The following is a 22,627-nucleotide window of genomic DNA, read 5'->3' as shown; positions in this document are numbered from 1 at the left end:
CGCCCGCTGGATCACCTGCTTGGAAGGGATCTCCCCGCCAAACAGCTGATCCACAGGTTTAAATGCCCCTTTCTGTGCGCTTCCCAGTGGCACAGAAAGGGGCATTTAAACCCCTTGACTTGAAGCTTCCTGAAGCAACATGAATCACTTCAGGAAGCTTTGGTTCGGGGTTTCTGAATCATTGCAAATCGGGTTCGATTCGGGTACTTTACCCGAATCCAAAACCCGAATCGCACACCCCTACATTAACCCTTTACACATTAAGAAAACAAGAATCAAGTACTATTCCAAACCTGAGCTTCCTAATGTTAGTTTTTTTAGAAACAAGTTTACGTTACAATCCTAAACAGAGTTATATCCTGTTAATCCTGGACCCAGTGACTTGAATGGATTTAGAAGGGTGTAACCACATTGAGGATTATAACTATTAATTACTTCAGTTGAGGAAAACAAATAGGAAGCAGGCAGTTCTCATCCCCTACCCACTCCTTTCATTTTGCAACACAGCTGAAATCTTACAAATTAGAATAAGCTGCAATGAAGCAAGGAATGATCTAGGCTGGATACATGGGTTATATTTAATGTTCAAATAAAGGCACTGTTTTGACAGACAAGCAATCCATTTCTAATTCAGTGTATTACTATAGGAAAGATTAACCTTCCTCTGTTATTCAGGTACTAATGCGAGAAACAGCAAACACAGTTTTAACTTCATTTACTGGAGCTGCTGATTTAATTAAAAGAATGTACTGTATAAAGTAGGATAAATGCACTCACCAAAAATGCAGTCACCAAACTGAAAATAAAACACCTAAATAATGGCATTCTCAATCATTACCTTAAATATGTAAATGTCCCAAATTCTGGCACATTTGCCAACATTTCACAGAGGAAATTTACCACCAATTTCCTTGAACTAAGGATCACTGCCTCATGACATATGTTGCAGAACATGCTGATCTGTGGGGTGTAATGCAATTATTTACTCCACTGCAATAGACTGTCCTGTTAGCATTTTAAAAAACCAAGATGGTGCTTGAGTTGAAGACATTCTGTGGGTGAGGGATGTTATCTTTACCTTACTGTCAACAGTCAGGGCAGTCTTAGTGATTCTGGGACCCTGGGCAGAACTGGGACAGAGCTAGCCCCCCAGACCACCTGTCCAGCCAGCCATGCACAGCCTGGGGTCTGAGCAGCTGAATACCTCCTTCCTTCCCACCATACATCTAATTTCCTCCCCCTGCGTCCTGAGTCTCAGGCACTATGGGGGATTGCCAGCTGTTGCCTGAGCGAAGCTGCAGTGGTGGATGCTTAAGGGAGCCCCCCCCCCCACAGCACATGACCTGGAGCAGATGGCCTGTTCCTAAGACCTGCAGGCCTGTTCCTAAGACCTGCTCTGTCAACAGTTTAACATGCACCTCACCACCACTGTGTCTTATGCAGCATGCCCATGTTCATACAGGTGAGGACACATCCAGCCACACAAAGATTAAACTACTGGAGACCCCAGGGAAGGGTAAACTCTGGACAACATGAGCAACTTGTGCTAACAACATTTTTACAAGGCACCACCAAAAGTTTTTTTAAAAAATGTCAAAATTGGGACAGTGGTATCCTATGCACAGGTACCAGACCACAGAAACTGCCCCTGTTAAAAAGGAATAGTTGCTGCATGAGTCATACTTATAAGACATTAAACCACCTTTCCAAAACTGCACCAGAAATCCTGCCCAATAAGACCAAAATAAGGCCTTCCTTCCTTTTCAAAAGATTCAACTCTCCTCCATGAAGTTCACATACACTAAAGAAAAGGAACACTCACACCGAATTGAGACAGCATAAAAAGTTCATGTTTCATCAAGTATGCAAATATTATTCTTATATTATTCATATTTCTGGTGCTTTTTCAATTCTGCCAGGATTCCTTACTTGCTGGAAAAATTTTCGGTAACTCTGGGAAATACTAAGGCAGCTGCACCAAATGTGAGAATAGATAACAAGGTTATGCAGTAAAAAAGAGACTGATTTGTTGCAAATGATATCATTAATTAAGATGATTTCAAACACACGATCTACACTTTGGTATACCAACGTATCATGTTAGGTGGTGCTGCGGATGGGCTATCAGGTCAAAGCACTTTTTATAACAAGTGTTGCAATGAAAAGGTACATTGTACCCAAATGGAGTCCAGGCAGACTCGGTGATGAGAACACAGAGGACGGAAGGAAGAACCCAGAGCCACACCAGTCCTCTGGCCATTAATCCAAATGGTCCAGCTTGTATGACAAGGTCAAAACTAAGCTAGGCACAAATATTTAAGAAGTTATAAAGTAGGTGAAATGTTAAGATGCTGTCTAAAAACAGTCTTTCACAGCTAGTTATGATACGGTTCTTGCAAACAAACTCCACCAATGTGAGGCACCAGTGCCTGCTGATTTATGCTATTCTTTTTAGGGGTTATGCCACTTTAGACATGCAGGTTGGGAGAACCTCCCTTCACGTAAAAAACCAGCACATCAGAAAGAGGGCTATCCTACAACCTCTACTGCTGGCACACATTTTATATGCAGGGAGTTTTATCATCAGCCTATCATCGGTGGCCACTGGACAGAATGGAACCAGGATGGGTACTGATCCCCCACACAAGGAATCACAGCCTGTCAGTAGATTATAACTTACGTCCTGTAATGTGGACAAATAAGCGATTATGCTCATTGTTGGTGTAAGTGCCAGTATGTAACAGAGTTCTGGAATAAGGTTTTATTTCAAATCGCAGTAATAACCACCCACGAGATACCTATGAAACCAGAAATTATCTTTTTGGATATTTGGGGAAATCAGGAAATACTGTCCATTAGAAAAGATTTAATAACAACGTTTCATGCAGCTAAAACATCATTGGCATTGCATTGGAAATCCAAATCAGTCCCCACAATTAATACATGGTTTAACAAAGTCTGGGATCTACTATTGATGGAGAAATTAATTATCTTCAAACTAATCCAACAGGTACTTCAAACTTCTACGTTAAATGGGAAACTTTTTTAGAATTTTTATCTAAAAACGAACTTTCACTAACGAAGTTAAAACGTCATGATATTGTTGACATGGAAATGTGGGGGGTTATGGTGAGCTTCTTTAGTGGAACTCTATTTTGACGATAATGCTTTTATTTTACTGGTCATCTTTTTAATTTTATGTTTTTGTAAAAGACAAAACTCTTTTATAAACATGATATCTCTGTATTAAGAGACAGTTGATATTTTGTATTGTTGGATAGTTAAATGTTACATTGTTATATACAAATAATTTAATAAAAAAAATAAGTAACTTATGTTCTGCACATTGCTGGGTTAATTAATGTAATCCGATTTCAGCACTTTACCATAACCAAAACATACAATTAAAGGCCTGGTAGTGAACACACCAGGCTCGTCACTGGCCCATGGGAGTGGCCCTTTGTTTTTAAAAAATGACAACACAGTATCAGATGCATAAACTGTTCAGTACCTTTATCAAGAGAGGCTCCAGCCATGTGATAAAAACTTAAAGCTGTATCCACATCATTTATATTTTTCAGGAATGTGAAGAAGTTCTCTACCTCCTCAAATGTCAGACCCTGTAATGGGATACAAAATACCTTCAATTTAGGATTAAAACAAAGAAATTTAGTGGGAAAGTCAGTTAACCAAGAAAGAAGTTCTGAGCAATCTCGTATGGTCTATGCTAAATAAGTCATAGGAATATTTACATTCAGATTTGTGGCTCACTGGCAAGCCTAATTATGCATTCTAGCTACTGCTACTATCTTTATTGTAACAACAACAACAACAACATTCGATTTATATACCACCCTTCAGGACAACTTAACGGCCACTCAGAGCGGTTTACAAAGTATGTTATCATTATCCCCACAACAACCACCCTGTGAGGTGGGTGGGGCTGATAATAAGCAGACCACCCGCTTCAGCCTTGCTCAATTAGTTTTCCGCAGCCTACAGGGTCACGACACCTCAAAAGGAGAGGCCAGTCACACCCTCTCAGCCTAACCTACCTCATAGGGATGTTGTGAGAATAAAACAGAAGAGAAGGGAATGATGTAAGCCACTTTGGGCCCCCCTTGGAGAGAAAGGCAGGGTGTAAGTGACGAAAAAAATAAAAACAAACAGCAGTTCAAGGCAAAAGCTCTCTCGCTTTCTGAGCTCACACAAGGCCAGTGTCTTGGCCAAAAATCGCTTGGAGCCAGAGGAATGTGCTCTGCAGTCGAGGACCACCAACACACCTGTGGGTGGCGCTCAGCACAAAAAGCAGCAAGGCCAAGGATCCCCCTCCCCTGCAAAGTTAAAAATCAAAATGACCACAACCAATATAGCTGTTCCCATCCCTTCCAAAACACTTGAAGCTTCCTGGCTGCAACTTCTTATACTGCAAAAGGGCTGTGGAAGTAGTCAAAGATCCGTATGTTCCTTGTCTATTACCCCTCATCAAAAAGTAGGTCTAACAGCTGTCTTCTTTCAGATTAAACTTCGGCTTTAATTGTATTACTTCCCATTATGGCAAGTACAAAGCAGAACAGTACCTGAGAAGGCATTCTTGTGAAAGTATCACTTTGAAAAAAGGCAGGGGAGGATCCTTGTTTACCAATTTCAAAGAGCACCTGCTTCTGAATCACGGTTTAAAAACTGTTCCATTTATTTAATTATACCCTGTTTTTCTCCCAAACAGGGACCCAAAGTACCCTACAACCTCATTCTATCCACCTCCATATTGTCACAACAACCTGATGAGGTAGATTAGGCTGAGAGTGACAAGCTAAAGGTCACCTAGAGGCCTTACACTGTAGAGTGGGGATTCAAACCCAGGTCTCCTAAATCCTAGATCAATGTTTCCCAATCTGGGTTTCCTATAAAAATATTTTTTTAAAGTACACAAAAATTCCAAATATATGCATTGAAAGTAAGCCTTATACTTTTTTCCTTATGATGTAAACTGACTTTATATATATAAATAAATGTTCTTGACAATAATTTAGCAGTAATTGAATTGCACTCTCTGCCATCAACTTTTTATGGCCTGTAAATGTTTTCCTTGGGATTTGAAAAATCCCAAAAATTAATTTAGAGGTTCCTCAATAGAAAATAGATTGTGAAGCACTATTGCAGACTGATTCTCTAAACTTGAACTTCACGATAGGATCATTTGAGATCTTCTTGGTTATGAGGAAATGGTTAACTCTATTTCTTTGAAGACCCATCCCATAATCGGCTACCGCTTGTGGAAAAGTTATTTGCTTTTAGCATGGGAAATCCTGAAAACACAATTGTGCAACTATGCTAAAACTGAACACAATATGGCATTCAGCCAAACAAAGGGCAATGCAGATATAGCCCAAGAAAGATATAATTTTTGAGAAAGAATGAGTGGTTGTGAGCATTATGGGTAAGATCCTGGGGACCCATTCCACAAGTGTTGCACTCTCCTGTGGCCCAAGCAGCCTTCCCAGGGCACAAGAGGATCTTCAGCTGGTGGTGGCAGATCTGTAGAGTCTAACTCTTCATTTCTATACTCTTGTTTTGACTGGTTCGTTGGCCCATGTTCACCTGCACTACCTGCAGACCGATTTTCATTTGCAACACTGCTTCAAACTAACACTGACAGTTAAGCACTAAACACACATGAAAAGTGCCTAGTTCTTATCACAGTCTTAAACCCGATACTCTGAGCAGAACACGAAAGACAAGTAATTGTGTGACAAACCCTACAGGTTTAGGCACACCTCCACACAGACAAGACATAGTAAGATGGAAGAAAAGGCTCCTGTTGCTCTTAATTTTGCTGTTCTCTGTGCATTTGATGCCCTTGCACATAAAAATCAATACAGATCAAAGCTCATTTGCTGAAATCCCTCTCCAGTAGCAAGTGTCAAAATATTGGAAATGGACTAGCAAGTGGAAACATCAAATGGCAAAAAGAGCACGTCAGAATGGATAGGCTCATTTTACATCTTCACATTAATTGTAAAATCTGCTATTACCTTACCTGATATTTTCCTGCAGCATGAAGTACCTTCAGGGCCAGGGGCAGTCATGCTGAAATGGGCATTAACACCTCCTCACCCCATTGTGCTAATAACTCTGACTGACCTGCAAAATCTTTTTTTATGCACGAAAGAAATGATTTGGTAATTTCAAATGCCTCATTTTTCAAAGACCTGTTAATTATCTACTGCTTAGAAGTCAATGCGCTATGTAATTGAAAAAAGAAAGTCTATGAATTCATTCTGGTGTAACGATATACTATTTAAAATGAAACTCTCTTTTTATATTCAAGTCATACAGTATATTATTGTAAAATCTATTTCCTTTGGAAGTTCAAGGGAGAAGATGTGCAACTTAATGGTGCAGCTAGACAAGGTGTTGGGAGATTTCTGAAGGGATCTCTCAAGAGGTTTATTGGTAACACAACTGCAGCATGGATGGGTAGGCCTGTATGTTTTCCCCAGTAGAGCAAACAGCGGCTCAGGGGAATCATTTATAATTTATGGGAGCTTTGCTTTCACAGAAATCCAAGAGAATGAAAAAACCCTCAAAATAAGGAAAATGCTGTCTGATTACTCGGGTGGGTCAAGAAATGCTTCAAAAAAGATCCCTCCATCAACATCAGAATTAGACATTCTGAATAAGAAAGCACTTCCTCTAGTAAAAAAAAAAAGATGTGCAATTTCTAATAAAATGTATTGATCCATCAGCTATGGGGAATGATGTGCTGAACAGCCTCCCTTGAATGGCTTTCAAATTAACATGTAGTCTCTCACAAACTTTTTTTTCCTTAAGAAAAAGTAATCTGGATACATTCGACCTGTTAAAAGTATAGCACATTTCAAGTGGAATAAAAACATCCGTTCTTCGCATTCTGGGAAAATTCCACTTTGAGAGAACAATTTGAACACGTTAACTGCAGTGGAAAGTTTAATACATGCTAAATTTGAAATGTTTTATTTAGGTTCCAAAGTCTTCCCCCCGCTCCACCTTCACCCCCGTCCAAGGATGAGGGAACAGGTTGTTGCACACAACACAGCCTTAAAAAAATGTCAACGACTTCTCTCAAACCGAGCGCAGCGGCACCTTTTCATGTATTGTGTGGATTAGGCTTGAGTAATATGGTGTTATTACCCTGTATACATTTTAAAGCTAGTCCATCCCTAGCTTGCCTGCAACTCTACTGCAGACTATCTATCAGGAAGGTGGCTTGAAGGATGGTTCTTGGCATGGGGTGGGGGTGGGGGTGGACTAGACGGCCCTTCTAACTCCTTAATTCAAAGAGGTGCATCTGAATCAGAGGAAATCAATGGCTGGGATGAAGAAAAATGCTACCATACAGAAAATCTTGTGATCTGTGAAATGGAGAGATTTAACCTCAGTGAAGTGCTCTCCTCGTCACTTGCTTTGGCTGGTAACTTAACTTCACTGGCATCAATTTACTGCAATATTATGTTGTGAGATGGATGAGTGGTTTTTGTGTTGTAACAATCTTGACCATGTAACAATCTCGCCTGCCCCCACACATGCAACTAGCCGGTGAGCAGATGCAACCCTGCTCACAGGCTGGGAGGGAGGGGGCTTGATTTGTCCGAGAGAAACTCAGTCTTCCCATTGGGAATTCCTCACTGTTCCCCAACTCTCTTAGGAGCTTTGAGGGGATGTTCTTCTCTGGTAGCTACCACCACCTCCTGAGTCATGCCCCTTCACCTGCTTGATGCCAGGAGGAACATCAAACAGGCCTGATTGGAAATGTGAGCATGGAAAGACTCCCGTGCAGAAATCAAGGCAGTCTCTTTATTCCATAAACAACACAAAGCTTTATTCCACTATCAACATCTCTTGAAGGTGGACAGGCTACGTATTTCGGGTGCAGGTTGTAAGAAAAGGAAATTTATAACCTATCTTGATTTATAACCTAACTTGAAAACTACAGTTAATTGGTATTTGCTTTCTGGAGCAAATGGGAGGGAGCTCCCTGGCTATTTCTGCCTGAAAATAAAAAAAGCAAACAACACCATTTCAGTTTTCCCACCCCAGGTGTGTTGGAGGTACTGGGCTAATCTGGGCTGCTGGTTCCCACCAGAAAGTAGCAGCCGATGTTACTTGCATCAGAGGGATTCATTATTTTCACCCCAGGATACGAAAGCCTATTGATCTGGGGCTGACAAGATGTTCCCAGCCTAGCTATCTCCATTCCATCAATTCACCTCTATAAATGCCAGCCCTTCCTAGGGTGAAATGGATTTTCCTTGCTTTTATTCATCAGAAGTGTTACTTTCTGTAGATCAACAGAAGGGACCAGGGGTCATTTCGTAGAAAAAGAGCTGGAGGAACTCATTAGCATAAACTCATTAGCATATGCCATGCCTCTTGCCATCGCCGGAAGTGTGTCATTAGTATAACGGATTTGCATATGCCACACCCCCTGACATCACCTATTCTGGCTGTTTTGGACCCAATCCTGGCCATTCAGGGCTGAAATTGGGCCCAAAATGGCAAAAAGGGGCTGAAAATGGCTGAAAAGGACCCCAAAATGGTCAGTATCAGGTCGCTGATGAGTGGGAGAGTGATCCACCACCCATCAGAGGCCCGATCTGGGCCGTTTTGGCCCCAATCCAGGCCGAAACGGGCCCAAAATGGCCAAGAGTCAGGTGGGTGGGGCCACCTGACATGTTACCTCTTTGGGGAACTGCTGGAACTGCGTTCCTGTGCATTCCCCCTCGAAATGAGCCCTGGAAGGGACCATCTCCAGTGCCCTACAGCATTAATGCAACTGCTATAACTTGTGCTTGGTGGGAAGGAGACTAGAAAGGAAGCCGATGTTTTCCTCCCTTCAGATCTGTTCAGTTACAGAGAAAAAACAGGATGCTTCAGGGCAAGATTATGGAATCAACGAGAAAAGGAAACCCTTGCAACAGTCCCCTGAAGCTGACTGCATGCTTGGCACCAAAACCCAACACATTTTGCTTTCCGGCAAAATAATGCCGTGTATTCAATAACAGGCAGAATTATTAAAATGTGTGTTATTTTAAAATTCCATTTTTGTTCAGTAAAATATTAGAACATTACAGAGGTTTGTGCACTGAGGCATATTATTTCAGAAGACTTTGTATACTCAGTACTTTATAACTGGTGATTCACTGTAGTTGTTTCTGTTAGGTTAATTTTAGTGGTGTCAAGATGTTTCATCCACAGCTTTACAGATGATAAATAAGACTATGATTTAATAGGCACAAATCTCAGCAGCTGAAGCAATAAACATTTACTACTCATGCCAGTGCCACCCTCGCGACGTTACTTCAGAAGAGGAGCACTGCTGGTCTGTAGCAGCTTAAGTAAAAGGAAAACAGAATAAGAGTTCCTAACTAATTTACTAGGAAATGAATTTTTCATAGGCGAGAACCACCTCTAGGCATAGGAAAGGTCCCATGCCAAATTAGGGCTGAACTTTAAAAAACTGAAAAGGATATAACAAGTGAAGAGGAGGAGAAAGAGAAGTGGTGGGCTGTGCCTTACTGGAAGCTCTCACGCAGTGGCTGCAGACCCATCTGCCATGAATGCCCGAATTTGGATTTACTGCATGAGGGAGAAATGAGACTAGATGGACTATAAACCCTTTAAAATTCTACAATTCTATGTATGGGACTCAAGAGGTGTTTGGGCGATTGTGCTGAAGCATGGGGGTGAGGGCGGGAATAAAGCAGAATTAGACAGGAATACAGAATTCCCAGAATGCAAATGGTGGCTGCTTAACCCTTCCCCCTCAACTGCTTTCCATTGGCAGCCCCTTACTCCACATGGGCCCAGCCAGCTGTTTGCAACTTCGGGCCCAGCCAGCTGGTTACCTCCTCCCTCCCTGCTGTACAGTTCCCTGGACAAGTGGAGGCAGATGACTGGGGGCAGAAATTACAGAGGAAAAATATTGCCTTGACAACGGGTTAAGCACCCTCACATCTACCTGCAAATGCCCCCTCCCTTGCAAGAAAAAAATACCCCACAGGACAGGGATTTTCCCAGGCATCTAGTTCAGCCCACAGGTAGCTGTGCAGCCCATATAGCACAGTTTGTTAGCATTTTCCAGGAATTGGCATCTCAGCCATGCAGAAGAGAAACATTCTTTAAAAAAAAGTTATGACCAGATTCTCAGTCTTTTGATGGAGATACCATACACCATGCCTGAAAACAAACACTGTAATTCACAGCATGAATTTACCCATTCAATATTGCGGTGCAGATGACCTTGTCAAAGTCCAAGGAAGTTAAAAAGCCATTGCTTTATTCACTTTTTTTTTTAAATGAAGAAGACACAGATGAGGCAGTCTGGACAAACAAAGATTTTGTAAACATGCACTTCCCAAGGCTGGCAGATGATTTCTAAAAGCCCAGTATTAGCAAGGATAATCCTCCGTAGAATGACAAGGGCTGACCGTGCGCAAGCACTAGATAGACTCTTTAATTTAATTAGTTATTATATAGCTCTCAGCAAAATGCTACTAGAAGTTTGCTGTGCCTCTGTAAACACAAGTTGCCACTTTTGCATTCTTTTATCTATGCTCAAGTCCATTTCAAAAAACCCAATTTGCTTCCAAGGTTAATAATGAAGTGGCATTCTCATAAAAAAAAAAAAGAAACACCTTGAGATTTTCACAGCTCTGCAGCTTAGGCCATTTATAAAAGATTTCTTGCAAAGGAGGCGCATTTTGAATTATTCCCCCATTCCAAAACCTTGGCGATGATGAAGAGCTGTTGTAGACCTATTCATTAAGATCTATAAGAATTGAACAGACTGACAGGATGGTGATCTTTAAAAATCAACTTAAAAAATATGGTTCTTTTTCAAATGCCAAAGTTAAGGGTAGGGGCAGCTCAAATTCCTTTGACACTCTGCAGAGCAGGTGTATAAGATGCCACCTGCTGTGGATCCAAAGAGAGCCATAGTGGATTGCTTTGGACCTGGCAGGTGGCCTGGACCTGAGAAAGCATCTCTCTTCCCAGGCTCCAGAGGCTCCGCTGGCACCTCTGCAGCCCACCTTTCTCCCAGCCAGGCTCTTGGACGGACCTGAATGTACAGACAATCTGAATCAGGCTTGCTCAGGAGAAAGCCTTCACTGTCCCTGCTGAGCTTTTCCTGTCCCTTCTCCTTCATTTCATTTCGGGGTGGGGGGAGGAGGAGGTAAATTTTAAGCTATAGGAATATTTTTGCAACTCTTACTTTCTTATCAAGCCTCAACTTACTTTATTGTTTTAACATAAAATATATCATTTATACCTTGTTAACATATCGAATTGTACCATTCCATGTATTTATGAAATTTATCAGCATAAGTGATTTAGTGTTCTGCAAGCAAAATCACAAATATACCCCATAATAAAGAAAGAGAGAGGCTGCAGCCACGGGGAGGGTTTTCTTGGCTTACAGCTGCAGCTATTTCTTTTCTTAAGCACCCATATAAAACCCTCCTCTAATCATCCACTTTCCAGGCTTTCCCCATGCTTGTTATGTTGTCTCTCAAAACCAGCTTGATATGATTTCTCCCAAAAGAATGTAGTCCAATCTCATTTGCAAACAGACTGTTCAGGAAAGTGTGCACTTTTCAAGGTTCTGCCCACATCGGCACCATTTTCCTGCTGTCAGCCCTTGTAGCCACCATTTTTCCTGCACGGACAAGTTTTTTTTAAAAAAGGTCTTTTAAAAAATTGGTAACTGCTATTCCATCGCAGCACAATAATGTTATAAGCATCTATTGCCATGAACATCTAGTTCTTTGAATTCTCAGCTTTCATTTTCAAAAAACTAAAGTCTCTCTCTAGTCCTTTTTGTTGTGGAGTTATAATGCAAAAAGGGCTAGGAACCTGCCATTTTTAATGAAAGCTGGATATTTGGGGAAACAGATGTAATGTTATTGGGCTATACATTTACTGATTTTTTTTTTAAAAAGCCTTCAAAAATCTCTCTCATGGTACAGCAGGGGAGAGGTATAAGGAAAACAGCAGCTTTTGTTAAAAACGTGCACAAAACTCTTTTATGGATGCTTTGTCACCAATACAAATGCCTCTGCGTTTCTGACAGAGAAAAACGGCAAATAGAGAAGCTTCACCATCTGGATACTGCCAGAAAAAGAAAACTATTTACTTCATTCATTAGTCTGCCTTGCTTACTGAAACTCGAGGTGGATTAAACATTTTTTTTAAAAATGCAATAAAAATGTACAATACACAAAATAATGTAACAAACTGCCACACTTTATGCTACGTATCATAGAAAGCTACAAATTGCTACACTATGCCAATTTAGCAGATGTATCTTAGTTTTTGCCATATGTGAGGCAAAAACTAAAACTTGAAAATAGAAATCAAATTCTCTGGTAAAGAAAAGTAGCCATATTTGGACCAAAAGTCTCACAGAATCATAATTTAAGTTTTGTAGCACTGAAAACACTGAACTTTTCAATCATGCACATTCAATCATCGCGCAAGATGGGAAGGGTGTGGTTGGATGCACCACATATTCTTGAGTCTGACTTCTATTCTCTTAACTCTGAGGACCCCAGATGAGATGCAAGTCAGTGAGGTATCAGATATATAAAGCTGCAGTAAAAAAAAAAAAACCCTTTAAACTGGAACAAATTGAGCACTGTACTTTTGCTATATTAGCAACTGTCCCAAGGATAAAAACCTTCTTTGGGGTAAGTACAATGAACAGCCCTTTCTAATGCAAAACAAGCAAGTAGAGAAACACTCTAGTAACTTTAATAGTCAGGCAAAACCAGAGAAGGAAGTTTACTAGCAAAGAAGACTACAAGACATTAGCTGATAATGAATGAGATCACACGCGCCTCCATAGAAAAAGAACACAAGGCCTCTGCCAGTACTGAAGATATCATACCCAGGTTGCTCTGGAGGAGACTATCTTCTCTACATATGATTAATGAATCACCATTCCAGCACAGTGAAAGCAACCAGAACATTACTAGTGAAATGTTTTATTGATACCATAAAGCTAAACTGATCTGAAGAACTGAAGTCATCCCTGACTCAATGAGACAGATCAGGTTGGTTAGACCCTGTTTAGTGAGTTACATTTATTCCTTTTAGGCTTCCTTGATTTTTTTTTAAAGTTCAAGCTTGAAACTGCCAGGAAGCACATATTCCAAGCATAATTTTCCTCCATGATCTTTATAGGCTGAACCACTTGGCTAGCACCTGTCTTAGACAAAAGCTCCTGCTGGCTGGAGTTATTTAGGCAATGAAGCCATAATAAAGCAGAAGTCCAGTGGCACCTTCAAGACTAGTAATATTTACTTCAACATGTAGCCATAGAAAGAAGAACATGCAATCAACTCACGGCACCCATCCATGGGACATTCCAGGTAAGAGACAAGCAGAAGTGGTTTGCTGTTGCCTTTCTCCATGTAGCAACCTCAGTTTTTCTTGGTGTTCTCCCATCCAAGTACTAACTGTGGGCGACTCTGGTTAGCTTCCAAGTTTTGATGAGCTTTGGCTATTCGGGTTGCTATGTAGCCATAAGACTGTGACATTTTTACTATGCCTCCATTACTTTTAGAGTGGTCTGTTTTTCACATACTGTGTGGGCAGTTGGGCTTACTTACTTCAATTATCTGAGCTGTTCTCCTGAACTACTATTTCTCTCATAGACCACCTATGAGAGAATTGTCATGCTTGGACAGACAGAGTTCTCGCTCTTCCTGCCTGAGTCTGTCACTGGCCCTCCTTCCCCCAAGACTCCAAATAGCCAGACGTTGTGCAAATGGCTGCCAGCAAGTGCATGCCTTCCATGCCTTCCTTCCGTTGACAGATGGGTTTGATGGGATTCTCTGTTTCCGCTGGGCTTTGTTAGTTCTTTTTGGGAGGCTGGTTGCTCTCTCTGTGTTTGGCTTAGCTTCTTTGCCCCATAGAAAACACTGGATCCCCCGCATAGGAAACAATGGAGAGCAGCTGGGCACCTTGTTCAGGGGCCCAGAGAATCAAACCCCTTAACCCCATCTTCTTGAAACTTGGGGGGGGGGGTCTTGAGAGGACTGCCAGCCCTCAGTCCACTGCAATTCCAGTGTACTTTGGTCAAAAAACACCCCCCCAGCCCCTCAAAAAGACTGTCCCATAGGTAGTAATGTAGCCGAATATATTTGGATATAAACCCTGATATGAATACTATATTGGTATTTTTGGACGCAGATAGTGAGAATACCAATTTTTATTGGATTCCCAATACCAGAATCTGAAAATAACTGATTTTGTTACAGCACATCTTTTTCTAGGAGTATTTGGAGAATGAATAATGGTACGCTTTTAAATACAGAGGTAAAAAGAAAAATTCAAAATGAATTAAAAATTTTAAAATAAACATGAATAACATAACCTCAGATCCAGAGGAGTTAGCCGTGTTAGTCTGTAGTAGCAAAATCAAAAAGAGTCCAGTAGCACCTTTAAGACTAACCAACTTTATTGCAGCATAAGCTTTCGAGAATCACAGTTCTCTTTGTCAGATGCATCTGACGAAGACAACTGCATCTGACGAAGAGAACTGTGATTCTCGAAAGCTTATGCTACAATAAAGTTGGTTAGTCTTAAAGGTGCTACTGGACTCTTTTTGATAACCTCAGATCTTTCCGTATGGAAAGATAGTAAAGCTTTCATATGGGGCGTATAAATTAGATGTTCTGCTTTCCAAAATAAACAGGAAAGAACAGAATATACTGAAAAAGCCAGAAAGATGGAAGTGCAGTGTTAAAAAAAAGATGTTAATGAGATAAAATAGATATTGAAAGAATATATAAGGATATTATATATGCAACAAAAACTTCATGAAGCTGGAGGTAAGACAGGAAAGAGACTGGCTTGAACATGAGCTACTAACTTTTTATGAGCAATAAGCAAACAGGACAGATCTATAATTTGTGATATTTTACAAAGAATTCTATACACCTTAGAACTGCCAAAAGGATCTAGATACAGGTAACTTTTTGAAAAAAAAATCATTGTTGGACAACAAGAAGTTAGACCAAGATGATTTAGACTTCTGTCCTGTGCACAGTACGGTTAGGGTCAGACTAGGATCTGGGATACCTGGTTTAGAATCTCCATTCTACCATGGAAATTTGCTTGGTGATGTTGGGCTAGTCACACAGTCAGACTAACCTACTTCACTGAGGAGTTGTGAGGAAGAAAATAGAGAATGATGTTAAGTCATTGGGGAGAAAGGTGGGGGTATAAATGAAGAAAATAAAAGCTTAGAATAAGTCCAAATGCTCACAGCTAGGCTATTCCTCAGCAAGCATGCAAGGGCTTGTTTCTGAGCTGAAGAACATTTTAATTCCTATTAATATTAATTTATTACAACAAACTCCATTCATTTGTTCAGCTGACAATCTGTCTCCATATATTATTTATTACTGGTCTTTTTGTATTTCTATTTCTATTCCTTCAGACTTGGAGTTCTCATTTTGAATTTACTGGGAATTATGCAGCATCTTAAAGACAAAATATAAGCTTTTGTGAGACAGAACTCACTCCATTAGATGTGTCAAACGCTAAGTGCAGAAGGCAGACACGTATATATGGAGGAAATGGAGGAAAGGGAGTGGGATACAGTATTACAAAATGAAATCAGCAATCTAAGTGTATTCCACTACTTTGTGGAGTACAGAGAAAAACAAGATCCGTCAAAAAAACTAACCATCCAGAATAAGAGTGGGTACGGACCACTCCCAATTGGTTTTGAGTTGGCAAAATAAAACTGTACATTTAAATCTCTATAATGACTTTCGCTGATGTCACTCCCAGGTCCTACTGAGTCCCAGTATGATAGTATTGTTCATATAGGAATTATGCAATAGCTTGAGGCTCTGCAGAGAAGCTCTTGAGTTGCAGTTCCCAAGCAGATTTGACTGCACTAGACCCTGGGGGAGGCACCCTACATAATCTGCTTAAAACTGGATTCTAGCACTTAAAGAAATGAGGTATAGCTTGGAAAATTACTAGTTCTAAAACAGAAGTCCTTCAACAGTTCTCAATTGGGTTTAATAGCTATGTTCAGATAATAGTTAATCAGAAAAAGAAGCATTATCCATCTTTAAAAGGACCAGATGTGAAAATCTTACTTTCCTTAGCAGATTGAAAGATGTCCTTCCACTTCAAGTATTTCATTCAAGGTCTCTTACAATGCATTAAGTACCACAGCAGCTGCAACCTCTTTCCCCTTTTAAAATTATGAGCCTACTTTTCGATAATTTAACTTTCTTCACCTGAGTTTGTTATATGATAAATTATCCAGTCACAATGGACAATTAAGCCAAGGTCACAGCAGTGGGTTATACATCTTTCTCTGGTTTACTCAGGCAGAAGACCAAGGGAGCAGACTGCTGTAAGCACAAATTGTTAATGTTCATAAACCCTCCATAGTAATGCACATCTTTTAAATCTTATGGCCAGTTTTCCATGTATGCCCAAATTATAGCAAAGCAGAGGATGAACCCTTCTTTAAGTGTCACTTTACATTTCAGCCAAAGGTAACAAGTGCACAGAAATAATAAGAACCTCTCTCTGTTTCATCGTCTAGAGGCCACACTAACCTCTCCATCTTGGAACTGTTTCTTGAGCTGTTTCAGCATGAGGGTCAGCTTTTTGGATTGCACTCCACTGTAAGCCAGCAGCATGCTGCCAAACTGACGCTCTGTGATCCGACCGTTTACAGGGTCATGTCTTTCAAACTGGAAGAGAACAGAACAGAACTAAGTTAATCTACAGTCAAATCTCTCTCTCTGTGTCATTTTCTTGCATACAGACATTACAATGTTTATTTGGAATTCTTCTTCCAATCCGTATGAAACTGATGCAACAATCAGTAATCTAGGCAGGTAAACAAACAGGTTTTTGAGTAGATGAAATTCTAATAATAATGGAACAGCATTTTCAGCAGCATCATAATTTCATGTGCAGTAGTCATAAAAGAGCTGGTGTATTTATGCGTTTCATGTGTTTCATTTTTCTCTGAGATGTTATTTTCATGGACACAAAATCCTAATTTATCACTTTTATCTGGATTTAAAACAGGCTCTTCCAAACCATTTTCAATTCCAAGATCATCTTTAGAACATGCTACCTCCATTTTTTCAAACTTCTAATCATACCACGAAGGTAACCACAGTTTCATTTTAAATGAATATTGAGAATATACTTATAGATAGTTATGAAAAAGCAAAACTGTTCCTGACAATCTCTGCCATAGGCTGTAAACAACAGGACTGGCTTCTTGGGATACACCTGAGTTCAGGGGAGATTTGGGAGCACAGTCTGGGGATGGGGAGGGACCTCAGTAGGTATAATGCCATCCGAAGCAGCCATTTTCTCTAGGGAGACTGTTCTCTGTCACCTCGAGATCAGCAGTAATTTTAGATTTCCAGGCCCCAACTGGAGGCTGCAACTCTATCTTTACCTGAACACATTTAGCAGAAAAATCTAATGGTTGTTAATATTTTGTTGTATTTTAAAAGTTATGAGGATAAATTCTTTAATACTGTGGCTTGAGAGGCAGAATGTGTCGCATTAAACAACCCCCAAGCAATTAACTAACTTTATCTGAAATAATTTTAGTATTTCATTTGGAGTATCAAAAGGTGTCAACCCTAAGAGTATCACTTTTGCATCCAATGTCTGACTTTAAGGAAAATGAAAAGCCAATGTATTTATTAGGGACTAGAAATAAAGCATATTTCTATATTAGAGTCATCACCAGTAACCCAGACTTATTTTGTCTAATAGAAGTAGCTTTCCACAGTAAACACAGATATGTTTTAAGTAGAGTGCACAGTATCATTTCAGTTTGAGCAATGGATGAGGAATCAAGCATCATTCACCAACAGGACTAATTAAGCAAAATATTCACAACTTCAGATATCTTTTCATGGCAAAAACCTTCACTTTTCCTGAATCAGAAACAATGAACCAGTCATTATAATTCAGAAGAACACATTTCTCAAACATCCTGAAAATGAGCAACATTTCCAAAATTCCCAGAAGCCCTCCAAAAGGCAATTTCGATTTTATATCCAGATTTTCTAATGAAGAATCTCCATTAACTCCTTTGATTAGCCACACACAAATCATCATTTTCTACAAATGGCCTATATTTTTTTTCCGGAAGAAAGCCATTAGCTTTTACTAGCACGCCACAAAGGGCTTTAAAATCATGTTTTGCCAGAGGCTGTTTGGTTTGTAGCAGGATCTAAGTGATCTGGCGGTCAAGAAAACTCTAAAAGGCATGATATCTTTGTAATGTGAAGACAGCCGTCTTTTACATCCCTCTTACAGAACAATCCTAAGCAAAGTTACTCCAGGCTAAGTTCATTGATTTCAATGGGTTTAGAGTGGAGTAACTCTGTTTAGGATTGCACTGTCAGTCAACTGAGCGCTCCTTAGAGCAAGGATCATGCCCCTGAGCCTGGTTCCACAGCATCTCTTCGTCTCCCGGGAAGCCCACTTGCTACCTCTTCCTCGTCTATGCTATCTTCAGCCTGTTAGGGGCTGCCTCCCAGGACTAGTGACACATGACAATCTTGACGGGTCATGCAAAATTGAGGCTAATGCCTACATCTGGAGCACTTTGCCCTTTATCAGGAAGGATGAATGACTAAAAGGAAGAAGTAAAAAGGAGGAAGCACGTGTGGAAGTGGTTAAAACTCCTGATAAACAGTTTGGACCTCGCAGTCATGCCAGTGTTTCAACTTAAGAGGAACGTGGCAGTGACTTGAGCGCTTAATTCTCCAACTGCAAACCCATTTCCAGATTGTGTAAATAAATGTATTACTATGGGCCAAGCTAGAAGTGATGAATGACACTTGCCTGGCACGTGAACAAACTCACGTGTATTCCTCCCTGTTCACTTGCCATTCACTTGCGCTCCAAGTGGAGAGCAAGTGAATGGCAAGTGAACAGGGAGGAATACACGTGAGTCTGTTCACTTGTCAGGCAACTGTCATTCGTCACTTCTAGCTTGGCCCTCAGATATATGAACTAGGTAAGTGATGGCCATCAATATTTGCTTCCAAATCAAAATCAGAAGCCTACTTCAAACCAGGTTGACAATTATGGTTAACAATGAATTGCAATGTCATATTTTAAAATTTTCTCTATGCAAATTAGAAGACCCTCTTCCATAAAGCTTTAGCAGCAGAGCAGAGGCGGCTTACACTCACACTTAGTAGCTTAAATAAGTTCTCATTAGTTTCCACAACAGATGTATTTATTTTAATACAATGCTGTTGAATTATATAACCAAAGCTGCTGGGGGGTTGGGGGTGGAAAACAGCAAGACATTTTAAATCCATTGGTTTAAAACTGCATGTCAGAGCTAAAACTTTAACCCAAAAAAACTGAAGCTCTTTAACACTGCTATACTAATATACTGATTTACACAAGATGTCAAAAGGCGGATTTTGGAACAATAAAAATAAAAGCAAAAGATGGTTTCCGGGGCATTTCTACAACATGAGAATAAAAATAAATGAGGAAAGGAACTTCCAGCAGCAAACCTGCCCCTCCTTGACGGCACCATTTTCAATCAGCATCCTGTTATTAAGCATGGCAATCTGCAGTCACCATACACTGTGGTGTAATGTAGCAAACGGTAGTTACAGAATGGAATCGCTATCCCAAAGAGCCCTGCAAAATAAATGAATGTAACCTAAAGCACATTTGGTATTCACAGTGTTTCCTCATTTTGGGGAAAGAACACATGCCAATGAAGATGTGAACCACAAAAATACAACAGCCCAATGCTCATCTGATAAGCTGTTCTTCAAACCATTCCTTGCCTTCATACTGTCAGAACCTCTCTAGAATATCCTGTACCATTTAGACAGGGCTGCCTATTAATCCAAACTCACTCGACCAGATGCAATTTGTCACTCTATCTGACAGCATTTAAGATTCTCCAAATTTCCCAGAGTTTCTCCAGAATCGGAGGAGTGACCGCCTGCTATGCTCATCAAGCTGGAAAAAGACAGTGGTAAGCATTATGCCTTCCGGAACTGGTGAATTGTACATGCTTTATGCAGACATCAAAATATCTGTTCTTAGTATCTGACAGGGAAAAGCCAGAAAATCCCTAGATGTATAAAAAAAAGATTTATCACATATGTACTGCTTCGCTGATGCAAGACAGCCCCAAGAGCCCTCCTCCTATGCTGCCCTGCCAGTCAGGCAGACTCCAAAGACAGCACCTATGCTGCCCGCCTTGGAGCCCTGGAGGGTGGGTGGTACACGCCTTCTCCAGTTTTTTTTATTGCTGCCAGCAGGATCTGGGAAGCACTTTGTTCCCCAGACCTGCCTTACCACCACCAGGTGCAAGATAAGCTCCAGTAGGAGAATGTCAAATAAAATGGACAACAGAGGGATGAAACTTGGGGGAGGGGGCAGAAAAGCAGTTTATTGGAAGTTTGACCAAGACCGTCTTTGCACGTGGCTGTATTCTTATAATGTGGCATGAGGAAAGGATCAAAGCTAGGAAGTAAAAGGGGCATGAACCAGAGGCTGTTTTATGTGCTGTGAGATTTCTTTCTCCCTCTGCATGCAAAGCAAATGCTCTACCACTAAGCCATGGTCCTCCCAAGATGAAATGTCCTACGCTATATTAACCCCACACATAGTTCATCACCAAACGTGCACCAGCCTTTCACTGAGCTGAGACTTCTTGCTCAGGGCCATTTACAGATTCACATAAATTCTTGCACATTAAAAAAATCATCTTGGATGAGGACTACAGTCCTGAAGTATGCTTGCTGGAGAGAAAGAGCCACCGAATTCCATGCCATTTACTTCTGCGTAAACACTCTCAGATTGCACTGTATGCAGACAGCAAACAAAACAGAAGAAAGCTGTGCTAAGAAAACCTAGGGAAAAGGGAAAACAGCTCATGATTGGTTTTCACACAAGTAAACGTTCTTTAAACATATGCTTCAAGGAGGCTTGTTTGAAGTTCAAAATTAATGTAGCCAAATATGTTGCTTTAATATGCAATGTGCAAATACTTCGTAAGAGCACTTAAATATGTAATAAAAATGGCTAGTTATATCATTTCCCCCAGGAAAACCCTCTTCCATGAATAATCAACCTCTATTTGTTTTCCAAGATATTATTTCTTACTTCAGCTCCCTCTCCAGCTGAGCCCTTGTGAGAATGTTATTTTTTAAAGGGCTGTACAGAATTGCCTCCACTGAGGATTTGAAATATAAAATTTAGAGATCAAGGAAAGTGACTTTTCACTGAAAGTTAAAGCCACCAGCGTCTCTTGGTTACAAGACACAAGGGCTCAGTTCAGACAGAATGGGAAACCGGGGCTTACATTGAAAAAAACAAACCCTGTTGTTAATGTGATTGTCTGAACATGGACTACTCCACAGTTAGCTGGGGGTTCATTATGCCAGTAGCTGAAGCTACAGTTCGAAATTGTTTTTTCAGTCACAGTTAGCCTTAAATATGGTTTTGCATGATGTGTGAACATGGGCGTGATGGCTTCGCCGTGATGGTGCTGCCTCCTTCTCACACACCTTGGCTGCAGAGATGCCTGGCTCAAACAAAGGGGATGAAACCAACATTCATTGACAAACCAGGATGTGAGTCTGTGAGTTGACCCCCGGTTTCACAATCTAACCACAAGTAAAATAAACCACGGCACTGCATTATGTCTCATCTGACCCAAGGAGTTCTCCAGTTTGTATTATCATAGTAAAATATAGGGTCCCCTCCCCAAGATTTACTTCTTAAACTCTGTGCCTATTGTCAACCTGCAAAGAACACAGGCATGCGCTCGTGCAAACATGCACAGTTTTAAGACTCACAACAGAAGACGTGTGCAAATGCCATTTAAAAAAGCAGAACCCTTGTAGTGGATCCTACAAAGACATATTTGGAATAATTCGAGTATACCTGCTGGTATCAGTGGGACTTGATGCACTATAAACAAAAGCATCAAGACTAGTGGATTCTGCTGGGCAGAACATTTTTTCTGTTCTGATTATAGAACAGCACAATCAGGAAAGCATTTCATAGTTTGGATTAGAACTGCCCTATAAAACAAAGCAGTTCTTCATGTGCTGCTACTATTTGAAATGAGAATCACAGAACTTCCTGGCAATTGGATGCTATGTGCACTAAGATGAAATCCAATGTCACACCCTGGGCCTGACATTTAATTTACTTTATATTTCACACTGTCAATCAAAAAGAAGTAAAGAGCACACTCCTGAGCAAAGCTGCTCCATGAGTGGATTGGAGAGGCACCCAGCTGGCAATTAGCTTCTGCGCTTCACAGATCTCTATCACAGCTGAGAATTCTGGAGCCAGGCAGTGCAAAAAACCCAAGATGTTTGACAACACTTGTGGGAGCATTCCTTCCTTTCTTCTTTCCCTTCCTTCCTCCGTCCCTCCCTTTCTCTTTCCTTCTTTCCATGTCTTTCTTTCTTTCTCCTGGGAGGCAGCCGTGCCTTACACGATGATGTCACTTCCTGGAAGTGACATCTTTGTATGGTCCTAGGAGCACACGTGTGTAGTGACAGGGGCGCCACCTCCT

The 22,627-nt window shown here is 40.7% G+C and overlaps 1 protein-coding gene across 1 annotated transcript in view; it reads right to left on the bottom strand.

The window, feature by feature from the left end:
* MICU1 (mitochondrial calcium uptake 1) overlaps positions 1-22,627 on the bottom strand; it is a 171,185-nt gene that overhangs the window by 32,521 nt on the left and 116,037 nt on the right. Inside the window, exons 9-10 of the mRNA XM_054983650.1 lie at positions 16,632-16,769; positions 3,512-3,620 (exon numbers count right to left, since the gene is read on the bottom strand). Coding sequence (XP_054839625.1) covers positions 3,512-3,620; positions 16,632-16,769 — 247 coding nt within the window. The remainder of the gene's footprint in view (positions 1-3,511; positions 3,621-16,631; positions 16,770-22,627) is intronic.

The sequence above is a fragment of the Eublepharis macularius genome, chromosome 6 (genome assembly GCF_028583425.1).
Source record: "Eublepharis macularius isolate TG4126 chromosome 6, MPM_Emac_v1.0, whole genome shotgun sequence".
In the NCBI taxonomy this organism is placed as follows: domain Eukaryota; kingdom Metazoa; phylum Chordata; class Lepidosauria; order Squamata; family Eublepharidae; genus Eublepharis; species Eublepharis macularius.
This window is presented reverse-complemented; position numbering and strand designations above follow the sequence as displayed.